Below are 12550 nucleotides of genomic sequence, written 5' to 3' on the forward strand. Positions count from 1 at the left end.
ATCTTGAATCATTAATTAATCATGGATATATGCTTGTCCTATGCCTTAGAACTTTTATTCTTAGGATGCACTAATTTATAATTATACTTCTTTTCGTCTTTTAGACTTAGCTTCCACAGTCTACTTGAGTAATACTATACAGGACTTCCACTGTAGTGGTCTTCTGGGTTTTTAGGAGAGTTTCCACACTTAACGGTGAGAGCCACTTTACTCATAACTCAACTGCTCGGCCTGACTCTCTAAGACTTGGTCACGGAACAATCCTTTTTACGAGACGGCTGATCGGCTTGCTTAATAACAAATCACTGTCGCTTTCTTAATATAAGCCCTTAAGGCTTCCTTGACCCCTGCTTAAGTGAAAACAAATTCACTATCGTTTTCTGATAATGGCGGCGACTGGCAAAGTGCTGAAGGAAAGCCGCTTGGAAGTCCTTGAAATTGTTGATGGACTCGGCAGGCAGTCGTTTAAACCATCTTTGCGCCGAGTCGGATTAGGTAGTGAGAAATACTCGACATTTGACTCCATCGATGTACTGATGGAGTGTGGCTATATTGTCAAACTTGAGTAAATGATCCTTGGGATCCATCGATCCTCCATATTCTTTGATTGACAAGAGTCGAAAATGAGTTGGTAGCTGGTCGTCAAGGATTTCTTGGGAGAACTGGACGTCGGGAGAATTGCCAGTTCAGGGTACTTTGCCCTTACGAACATCGCGGGCTGGCACGTTTTTGAAGGACGATCCTTGTGTCCTTTCTGTAGGATCGAAAAGAATTTAGATATCTCCACAATGACATGATATTGTCCACTTTGGGCCTAGGTCCTCATGGCTTTGCTCTTGGGCTCTCCCCAAAAGGCCTCATGCCAATGGAGATATCTTTTCTCTTATAAACCCATGATCTTTCCCATGTGTTTCCAATATGGGACTATGTTTGCAACCTTCCAACCCCAACAATCCCCCCCTCAAACAAAGGACCATGGGCTTCCCACGTCCGATCCTCGACCCACCAGGTCTTCCTGCCCCTCGGTCTACCCGACCTACTAGGACTTCCTACCCCTCGGTCACTCGACCTACTAGGACTTCCTGCCTGGTGTCTGGTCCTCTTGATCCGAACATAGGAGCCCCCATTTTTTTTTGTTCGAGGTCAATATTGTACTCACATGGTTCAATCAGACCATAGCTCTGTGCACAGTCGGCGGTTAAACCTTCTAGCAGTCCGTGCTCTGATACCAATTGTAGGATCGAAAAGAATTTAGATATCTCCACAATAACATGATATTGTCCACTTTGGGCCTAGACCCTCATGGCTTTGCTCTTGGGCTCTCCCCAAAAGGCCTCATGCCAATGGAGATATCTTTTCTCTTATAAACCATGATCTTTCCCATGTGTTTCCAATATGGGACTATGTTTGCAACCTTGCAACCCCAACACTTTCCACTCGGACATGCTATTTTGAAGGCGTTCTGAATAATGCTCTATGGTATGAGATCGGTGCATTAGGCACTGGTGGCAAGCCGGTCGATGGGACGGGTGCTTGATGGAAAGGGCCCGTTGGCTGGTGGTTCGGCTGACTCCCTGCGGGACCCTCCACTCGGGTTCCATGTTTAGCGTGTTGGCCTGTATCAGATACGGCCGAGTCATTCAGGGTTCGTCACTTGGCTGCTGGTTGTTGTTGTTGTTGCATCATCTTTGCAGCTTGAGCGTTTATCAGAATCTCTAACTCTTCTGAGGCTAATGTCACTATGGTGAGCCGCCCAACGTCCTCCATCTTCACTTCTCAGATGCGGGTGAGGTTCTCATAGATGGCCCCAAATGATTCTGTCCGAAATCAATTAGCGTTAGCTACATGGATATTATTATCATTTCACGCTAGTATATTTAAATTTTTTAAATCACTTTTTATTTATGTTAACTAGTGTTTTTTAGTTTTCCTCTTACTCATATGGCTATAGCTTAAACTTTAATCTATTCATCTCGTGTAGTCATATACTCTTTATCCCTTTTTTGGCCATTCATTGCTCACATTGTGAAATGTTTAACTATAATATGCTTGGTTTTTCCATAGAAGATCCATAGCTTCTCATAGCTACAGTGGACTTGTCTTGGTAAATGTTTAAGGGTTCACTTGCTTCTCACCATAACTATGTGGTTCTCCTTACAGTTACTATGTACGTTGGTTGTTGGTAGTGCCATCAAGTTTGTTTTCTGATACACTAGCTGAAAAGCTTTTATCATCAAGGAAGTAGCAGGTTATCATGTTACATACGTATACGTCAGCCCTTCCCAACCGTTGTATGTAAATATCAGAAAATTTTATTTATTGCGGTTTATACACTATATTGTAGTTCAAAGCATCCACTTAAATCTAATACAATATTGATTAAAAACCATGATACAAACATGGAAAGCAACTATTTCATGTTGAAAGGTCACTTAACTATTTTATGTTAAAAGGTGATGTGGATGTGATTAAGATATGCAAATGTGAAGGAAGCTTCAATATTCGTGTTTGTCTATAAGGGAGGGTAAGTGAACAACTTTTGCAATGAAATCCTAAGGTTATAAGGCAAATTGTGTAGGATGTCTTCAACAATGAAGTATTCTTCTTATTCTAGCTTAAAGAGATTAAACTCATGAACAAGAGAGGAAAACATGCAAATAAAGTTCAATAAATCCCTATAAAGTTAATCCATCGCGTGCCACTACTCACTAGCTCTCTTGATTTTGTCCACTTTGTAAATCTCTATAATTATTCTCATTAGCAACTCCAATTTTTCTGTGCTTTACAAGAACCTGCCAACAACATTGAAAATCATCTATATCAAAGTAAAAAGTATTGGAATATCTGAATTATCATATTATGCCCTTATAAGTATTGATTAAAGTTTAGGTGTAAAATAATGGATATCCAAACTTGTCTTCTCTAACCATCCATTCAAGCCATACAACTTGCCTTTGATATTCCTTGTCTTATCAAACTCATTGATTACATAATAGCTCGAGATGAAAATAGATATATTTTAAGGATCAACTATATAGTAAATTGAAAAAATCTAAACAATGATCTTTAAGTGTGGTAGAATATTGATTCCAATTTGAACACAGAATTGTATATAGTAAATATGACAATGAACACACAATTTCACCAGCAAAAAACATACAAATCTATGTTGAGGCGAAATTAAAGATCCAGAATTGACACCTTTGAAGATAACATCTAAGTTCCCTTGTTCATCTAAAGAATTTTTAAGAAAGTCAAGTCACTTGCTTCTCCACTAATCATAAAATGTCCAATGCTACCATCCCTTAAGGGATGTTTCTTTTGATAATGAAAAACATTTGATTGAACCACGAGACTTGACTCTAGAAGAGCCTATGCTGACTTAATTGGTTTAGAGAACGTACAATCTAACATTAACTATGACTTACTTAGACCTACAGATAACAACATGTTTATGTTTCCCTTAAGAGGCCGAAAGAGGATATTGAACATGGTAAGCCTAACAAAATAAAGATGCAAGACATCTATTTAATAACAAATCAATTAAGAATTTTATTGCTATTTCTGTTTGTGATTATTTATGACTCTAAAGCTTGTAAACTTAAGATGGTTTTCTTGTGTGCCACTTGCCATCATGTTGAGATTTCTACTAGGAAGATGCTCACATTACAAATGAAATTGTATCCTGATTTATTATTAAGTTCCTACTAATATCATATATTATCCACTACATTCGTGAATCCAAGTTGCCTTATAACTACTATAAGAGTATTCTTGTTGATGTTTTTTGAAGTTATATTGCAAGAAAAATTAATTTCAATACATGTTTTATTTAACTTAGTAACTTATTTAAACATTAGGTTGAAATTTGAGTTAGTGCATATGCTAACTTATGGGGAGATATTTGAGCCTTCGTCTTTGTAACATCTTGATTTTGTAGCAAGAGAGCTACAAAGGACATTTTCACCTTTTGACAAGTTATATTGTTTTATTATTCTAAGGAGTGAACATGAAGAAAGAGGAAAAATCAAAGCTTAGTTTTTCAAAAATATAATTGGAAGGGACAATAGAAGAAAAATATAATGTAGAAATCATGTTTCTTGAAGGTCAAGAATCAAACGGCATTAGTAGTACTCTGAGTCATTGGAAATGACATCTAAATTGAAATGTTGTCAACTCACTTTGAGTTAAGTTTTCTTTGGTGGGGGAGATTGATGAGTTTAAATTAGGAAGTTTTAAATTTGGAAAGTGTTAGGAAGTTTGAGATTTGTAAGATTTTGGGGTAGTATTGTTCAAAGTAGGGAAATTTATATTTTATTTTCATAGGATAAGTTATTTTAGGTATTAATTATTTGTTTACCAAGACTATAGATATATGTTCATTTAGATTGAGTCATGGTTGACTCTTTAAAAGGGACCCCAACCTTGTCTTGTTGCTTTATCTTTCAAATTCATAAAAAATGATTTTCTACAATTGTTCTTTTGAGATTTTGGTTAAGGCACGCAACTCCATGAAATTAACAAGTTGAGGCTCACAGATTTATCATCTTCCATATTCAGCATCACTTTTTCTATCCTTCATAGCCATGTAAGGTTTTCACTGGCTCTTTTATTTGAATAACCATGACAGTTTTTGGTGTAGTATGCTTCCACAGTTCCTCTATGCAACAGATTTGTTTGATTAATTACTTACAAAATAGCCACATGTTGCTTGAAGAAGATAGTCACATTGTTTGATAGTTCATAGGATCTCATCTAAAATGCGTTGAAGTAACAACATTTTACATTTTGCCCCCAAAATCTGTACTGCTTGAAGCTCCATTTATTGTTGCACTCTATTGCTCGGGCAAACATTTCTTTGTTGATTAAATCGAAAGCTGAAAGTGTTATTTTTTTGTGTGTGATATATTATTTCATGGCTCAGGTAGCTGGAAGTTGTTTCCGAAAGTTGGGTTTCAAGGACTTAGTACTCGGGATTATCTAGGTTTGAATTAATTGTCTGTTGATATTTCTATTCAGTTAAGGTCATACATGAGGACATAAGTCAAATTAAACTTAATTTCTTTTGTTCTTATTTATTGTTTAAATTACATATTTTTGTAATAAAAATTAATTGACAAAAAAACAACTGAGCTCTTTCAATTTTCTTATTCAGCTATTGGAGCCATCTTTTCATCAACGGATACAGTCTGCACGTTGCAAGTCAGTATGCTTTAGAATATATATTTTCTTCTTCAAGTGCTTCAAGTTTAGTTTAAGTTGTTACTCGTGCTATGATGTTTCCAATTAAGCGTTTGCAATTTGACAAGGTTCTTCATCAAGATGAGACTCCTCGTCTATATAGCTTGGTATTTGGTGAAGGAGTAGTAAATGATGCTACATCTGTTGTGCTTTTCAATGCAATCCAGAAGATTGACGTTTCTGAGATAGAACAGATTACATTTGAAGTTCTTGGAGATTTTTTGTACTTGTTTTTTACAAGTACAATCTTGGGAATTGCTGTAAGCTTCTTTTCCTTCATCTCTACGAAAGACCTATATTACATGCTATGCTTGTCAGTCCAGTAATATTTTAATTTTTGTTAGATGAAATGGAATAACCTGTTAGTAACTAGTTGCACTGATTAGTAAAAACTAAATAGTACATGAAACTTAGGAGAGGGAAAGATACAAAGAAGGGAAAGGAGGTTGTGCAGCATTTTTTGAAATATTCTTAAATTCAAATTATTGAGGCACCACAGCAGAGAGTGGAGAAAAAGCGGCACAAGTAAAACAAGTGAACAGAGTCCGTTTTTCAACAACTTCATGACACTGAATTAGCTGACGAAAGTGGAGAGTTATCTGAGCAAGATAGGAAAATGAGATTATTTGTCAAATGTTGGTCAAACTAGGATTACAAAAGAACAAGTCCTAACTTGGCAGAGAGGCTAGGAAGCCGTGTAAAACCAACGGTACACCTGTGTGAGCAATCTTGAAGAGGAACTGCCCTGCCTTAATAAACTGGTACGTTATGTATGATAATTAAATATCTTAAATTTGGGAAAAAATCATACAAAACTGATATAGTAATTCCCGAACATCTGACCTTGAGTACCTTGACCTAGCCTCAACCCCTAAAGTTTCCTCTAATCAACTAGCCCATAATCTTTCTGTTGTATACGATCGCACTTGTTTATCATCAAAGGTTCATTTGAAAAACTTTAAGCTGATACTTGAGCGGCTCCAGAAGCTTGAAAAAGAAATATTTAAACTGCAAACTGCTTTGAAAAATTTAACAGTTGTCTATACAGAACATAGACCTCTAACAAAGCAGGAAGTACGAGAGCTGGTTGCGGAAATAGCCGAGCAACCAAAGCTAGTGGAGAAAGAAGCTCTGCAACTGACGCTTGGGAAAGTAGAAAGTGTTAAGTGGGTTGCTTCATGAGCAGCTACTCAATTACAAAGAGCACTCTTTCATGCAAGGACGTTGTAAAGGCCACAGAGCAGATCGAATCCCCTGCAATTGGATTCGCCAGACCAAGTGATTATCAAGGTCCCACCTCGGGAAATTCAGCAATAATCAGGCAGAACAACACACAAATTCAGCTATTGGTGCAGATAGCAGAAAACCTAAAAGACATACAAGCTGATCTGAAAACAATTATTGAACAGACAAAGGGAAGTGTCAAGGCAACCCCTATACCTGACGATTTAGTAGAGAAATTGAAGAATCTAACTTTAGGCCCCTCAGAGAATCCTAAAGAGGGAAGGAGAAAACTCTGAGTATTCAAAGATCCATACAAAATCCTTAAGGAAGAACAAGAAAAGTTGAAGAGCTAATGGCGACTAGAACCATCACGGAGCAACCATCTACTTCTACCCCTCTATTCAAGGACCAGATCAGAGATTACCGGAGGAATTGTATAACGTTCAGCAAGCAACAAGAAGAATGAGTCGACGCCTTACTGGTGGGTCTACACCTGCACATACCTTGGAACAACAGATAGATCCCCAAGAACAACTCCGACTATCTATGCAGGAAAGAGCAGCATTAGTTCCTGCAGAGATACTGTATCATTCCAGACGGGATGATGCACATTATCAGGTCTACATTCACAGATCCGAAGAAGCTATCTTGGTTACAGAAGGCAACCAAATCGATAGAACCTTCATCCAGGAAGGGAGTTTTAATCAGCTCCAAAGGAGTAGGATGCAGTATATACACATAGGAGTACTGCAGGTACGCATCCAGACTCTATCGATAGGAGGAAGCTACTATGGCCCTAATAGTGTTTAGGGACAATCGCTGGCTGGGAGACCAATCAATTTTGGCAACCATGGAAGTGGATTTAACTCAAGGCAGCCAGTTAGTATACGTAATACCTAATATTATGCTAACAATTGGCGACTTTTTTTAGAAACATTCAGGTATCTATTCTCACTCGAGGATATGAGTAGTGGCAGAACGGAGGCAAACCTTCTGATAACCAGGGGTTTAGTGGGAAGACTCTCTAACACTCCCAACGTAGGCTTTGCCTATGAAATTCAGGGGATCATGGACTACCTGACAAGCCACGGTGTACGTGCTCTACCAGGCCGGCGATACTCCACTGCCAGTCTACAAGGACTAAATTGGGTAATCAAACCCACTCAAACTTGCATCCCTATGCAACCATCTGAAGTCAATAGCCGTAACTTAATAGATGGAAGGATCTCCTTAAGTTTCACTAATTATGCGGCCGCATCATCATCAAGGCAACCTCATTATAATACAAATGATGAGGAAATACCCAGTGATGAAGAGAGTTTGCATACACTGGTTGTCCTTATTGAACAGGCTCTGGGAGTTTTTTGCCTATACGGAAGATGAGGGTGAGACCCAACAACTAGGACTGCACGGAGAATATCCGTTCATACTGGTACATAAACTTTCCCCTAATGCTATTCTTCCTCAAAGAAAAACTTTTGGTGCAGCAAGAATCGACCTGGCAGCAAACCAGCCCTGCGTCATACCAACAAGGGGACGGGGCAAAATCCACACCGGCATCAGCATGGAAATCCCATGGGGATGCTACGGGAGAATTGCTATTAGATCCAGTGCAGCCTGGAATCTAGGGCTTGACATTGGAGCTGGGGTTATCGATAGTGATTACCGAGGTGAAATCATCATTCTTGCTTTTAATCATTCTGATGTTCCTGTTCGCATTTCGCCAGGACAATGCGTCGCCCAGCTCATTATTGAAAATATATCATTACCTGAGGTCTATGAAACCCCACAATTATCTACAATAGTCAGAGGACAAGGTGGCTTTGGTTCCACTTCTAGTCAAACCAGCACATCGGCTATTTTTGATAAATTATTACCCAAGGAGAAGCATATCGTATCTGTGATTGTGGAAGAAGAAACTCTCAAGGAAAATCAAGGGGCAAGCCATGCAGGAGATACAAGCCCAGGGCCTTGTACTCCAGCCCATGGAACCATCCTTTGAGGACCTTGATGACGACTTCTTTGAACATATACAATATACGACCTCTCTAACTAAACCGAATACACCTATTTGGGATTCCTATGATACCGATTCAGAAGATGATGACTGGATCAACCCTTTTGCAACAGAAGGTGATGGGGGAGAGTCATCATCCCACCTAATTGCTGCGAATTGTGAAATGGAGTACCCAAGTCTGAGAAGACTTGTGGATAATCAACAACAACAACAACAGATTTACTCCACCAGCACCGTAATCTCCCCATACAATCCACCCCAAGAACCCATGATGGGACCCCCTGGATATCCACATGCGTCAAGAACAGATCTAGGGCCATCTCAACCTATTTTTGAACAAAGAACCCCCAGTACATCATTCAAGAGGGGCAGAAACAATGAGATGTGGACCCTCCCCTCTGCACAACAACAGGGAGGAGCAATATTTGTTATCCTAGAACATCTCGTCTTGTTTCATGATGTATTTTCAAGATGGGAATCCATCACCAAAAATCATGTCGCAAGTCAGGGATTTACTGACCCAAGAGATAAAATTGAATATATGGAAAATCTCTTGGGAGAAATTTTAAAATTAGCATTGATCCAGTGGCGAATGAATAATCCCACATAATATGAAGCCCTAATAAATATAGCAGATGGACGGGAAGGTACGTAGAATATCTTATCCCAGATGCGAAGAGTTTTCTCTTCTGAGGATCCTACTCAAGGCTCTACAGTCATTCAAGATGCTGCATATAGAGACCTTGAGAAGTTATCATGTGATAATATGAAGAATATCTTTCAATATATGAATGACTATATGAGACTGACATCCAAGACAAGTAGATTATACACTGGACCAGAATTATTTGAAAAATTCTAGCTCAAAATGCCAGGAGACTTAGGGAACATGATCAAAGCTGCGTTTGACGAAAAATATGCAGGCTTAACTATTGTTGTTTTCCCTAGAGTCTTATTTGCTTATAAGTTCTTAGAGCAGGAATGTAAAGATGCCGCGTTCAAAAGGTCCTTGAAAAATCTATCTTTCTGCAGCCAATACCAATCCCAGGCTACTACAAGGGCCAAGGACAGAAGAAGTTTGACATCAGAAGATCTAAGACGTACAAAGGCAAGCCGCATGAATCACATGCTAGGATTGAGAAAAGGAAGCATCTAATCTGCAATAAGACGTGCAAATGCTATTTATGCTAACAAGAAGGACATTTTGCGAGGGAATGCCCAAATGACAGAAGAAACATTAAAAGGGTAGCTATGTTTGAACAACTTGACATTCCTTACGACTATGATATCCTGTCTGTTCATGAAGGTGAAGCTCAAAGTGATGCTATCTTCAGCATCTCGGAAGGGGAGGAAGACTTCGAAGAACTGCATAGGTTTGTCCAAACCCTTCACATTTCTAACGAGTTGGTTTTGATGCTTGGCCAGGTGAACAGAGGCTACAGACAACAAGAAAAAGTAACTGATAAGCAGTTAAACTGCCTCCACGAATGGCACCATAATGAAATTATCCACCCCCTCAACCAAGCAACTGTACCTGCTGCAAGAGAGGTACCACACAAAGGCCAAGGATCCATTGTCCTAATTGCATGATCACTTCCTGTAATCTCTGTGGACCATATTATTTTAATAAGGAAGTTCCAGTGGCTCCAGCAACACCTGCCCCCTTTTTCCCGCAGAACCTCATCCACGAGCAATAATATTATATTTCATGGTGCAAAGGAGAAATGGATAGGCTCAAAAGGGAAGTGGAGTATTATAAGGCTCAGTATGAAGCCTTGCTACTGGAAAAGGAGTTGAGGGAAGATTTCAATCAGCTCAATGGTCAGCTTAATGAAGAACCCTCAAACGAAGAAGCAGAAGCAGTTAATATGTTATTCAAGGAAACAACCCAACGAATTACTGCAACAGCAGAAGGACCCAGGTTGGTCAAAAATATGCTATACAATCTGGTGGTTGAAATGGATATTCCTGGAATTCCCAAATTCCCGTTAAGAGTCATACTGGACACAGGAGCAACTACTTGCTGTTTAGATCAAAAGTCAGTCCCAAAGGAAGCATTGGAAGAAATACTTATATTTTCCAGTTCAGCGGGATCAATTCGACCAAAATGAAATTAAAGCAAGGCAAAATGTTCATTGGGGAAAATATTTTTCGAATTTTATATACTTATAGTTTCCCTATGCTCCTAGGAGATAACATATAGATGATAATAGGCCGCAACTTCATAAGGGTCATGCATGGAGGAGTCAGAATTGAAGGAAATGTGGTAACCTTTTATAAGAACCTAACCACAATTAATACTTTACCCTCCACTACTGCGGCTGCAACTATTGAAGAATTGGACCTTGAAGAAGAGGAGTATATACAGATAAAAGAAATGGTTTTCTATTATGTTGGAAAAACATCGCAAAAGTTCTCTGAGCAATTCAGAGCCCTCTTAGAAGACCTCAGAAATCAAGGTTTCATTGGGGAAAACCCCTTGCTACATTGGTCCAAAAACCAGGTCCTCTATTACCTGGATTTTAAAAATCCTGACCTAATCATAGAAGATCGACCGCTCAAACATCTTACTCCTCAACAGAAGCAAGCCTTCACAAAGCATGTTGAAGTTTTATTAGCGCTGGGAGTTATACGGCTTAGCAAAAGCAGGCATAGGACAACTGCAATAATCGTCAATTCAGGCACAACAGTTGATCCTGTAACCGGTAAGGAGGTAAAAGGCAAGGAGCGGATGGTCTTTAATTATAAACGTCTCAACGACCTAACAAACAAAGACCAGTACAACTTACCAGGAATCAACACAATATTGCGAAAGGTCAGTACAAGAAAGATTTATTCTAAGTTTGATCTAAAAGGCGGTTTTCATCAAGTGGCCATGTACCCTAATTCAATTGAGTAGACGGCATTATGGGTACTAAACAGTTTATACGAATGGCTGGTTATGCCCTTTGGCTTGAAAAATGCCCCAGCCATTTTTCAAAGAAAAATGGACAACTGTTTCAAAGGCACCGAAGACTTCATAGCCATATACATCGATGACATCCTGGTCTTCTCCCCAGATGATTAATCACATGCACAACACCTGAGGACCCTGCTCGATATAGTCCAAAAGAATGGGCTCGTATTAAGCCCTACAAAAATGAAGATCGCTGTCCCAGAAGTGGAATTCCTTGGAGCTATACTTGGAAATCAGAAGATCAAACTACAACCACATATTATAAAAGATTTCTGATTTCAACAATAAAGAATTATTGACAAAGCATGGTATGCGTTCATGGTTGGGCCTTCTAAATTACGCCATGAATTACATCCCAAATTTGGGCAAGCTGCTAAGCCCATTATATGCAAAAGTAAGCCCGGAGATAAGCGCATGAATTCTCAGGACTGGGCCTTAGTCCAACAAATTAAAGAAGCAGTCTAAAACCTGCCAGACCTTGAGGTCCCACCAGAAGACTACTTCATTATTATTGAAACTGACAGTTGTATGGAAGGATGTGGAGACATCTGTAAATGGAAGAAAAGCAAGTTTGATCCTAAAGCCACCGAGAGGATATGTGCTTATGCCAGTGGCAAGTTCTCCCCTATTAAATCAACAATTGATGCAGAATTGCATGCAGTTATGAATTCCCTGGAAGCTCTAAAAATCTATTATCTTGACAAGAAAAAGCTAATTATCAGGACAATTTGCCAAGCAATTATTAGTTTCTTTGGCAAAACTACAAACAATAAACCATCACGAGTTAGATGGTTAGCTTTTACAGACAACATAACCGGAACCGATATCTCAATCCATTTTGAACACATTGAAGGAAAAGACAATCAGTTAGCTGATGCTTTATTAAGGCTAATAAATTGTCTTATTATTTCAGAATGGCCGGTGAAGATTCTCGGAGGCCTAGAACTAGTTGTTGGTGCAACCTTAGGTCAAGGTTGACCTGGGTAACCCGACTCGAGTTGACCTGACTCGAGGTATATTTTGATGTTTGACAAGAATGGAGAAGTTATATTTTGATGTTTGACAAGAATAGGAACTTGGGGGATTGTGGGTGCAACCTTTGGTCAAGGTTG

At 39.0% G+C, this 12550-nt stretch overlaps 1 protein-coding gene across 1 annotated transcript in view; it reads left to right on the plus strand.

The window, feature by feature from the left end:
• The first annotated feature begins 386 nt into the window (after positions 1–386).
• Positions 387–12550, plus strand: part of LOC122013595 (sodium/hydrogen exchanger 4-like) — a 31706-nt gene continuing 19542 nt past the window's right edge. Inside the window, exons 1-4 of the mRNA XM_042569851.1 lie at positions 387–495; positions 4925–4984; positions 5156–5202; positions 5310–5501. Of these exons, the coding sequence (XP_042425785.1) occupies positions 387–495; positions 4925–4984; positions 5156–5202; positions 5310–5501 (408 nt within the window). The remainder of the gene's footprint in view (positions 496–4924; positions 4985–5155; positions 5203–5309; positions 5502–12550) is intronic.

The sequence above is a fragment of the Zingiber officinale genome, chromosome 8B, assembly GCF_018446385.1.
Source record: "Zingiber officinale cultivar Zhangliang chromosome 8B, Zo_v1.1, whole genome shotgun sequence".
NCBI lineage: Eukaryota > Viridiplantae > Streptophyta > Magnoliopsida > Zingiberales > Zingiberaceae > Zingiber > Zingiber officinale.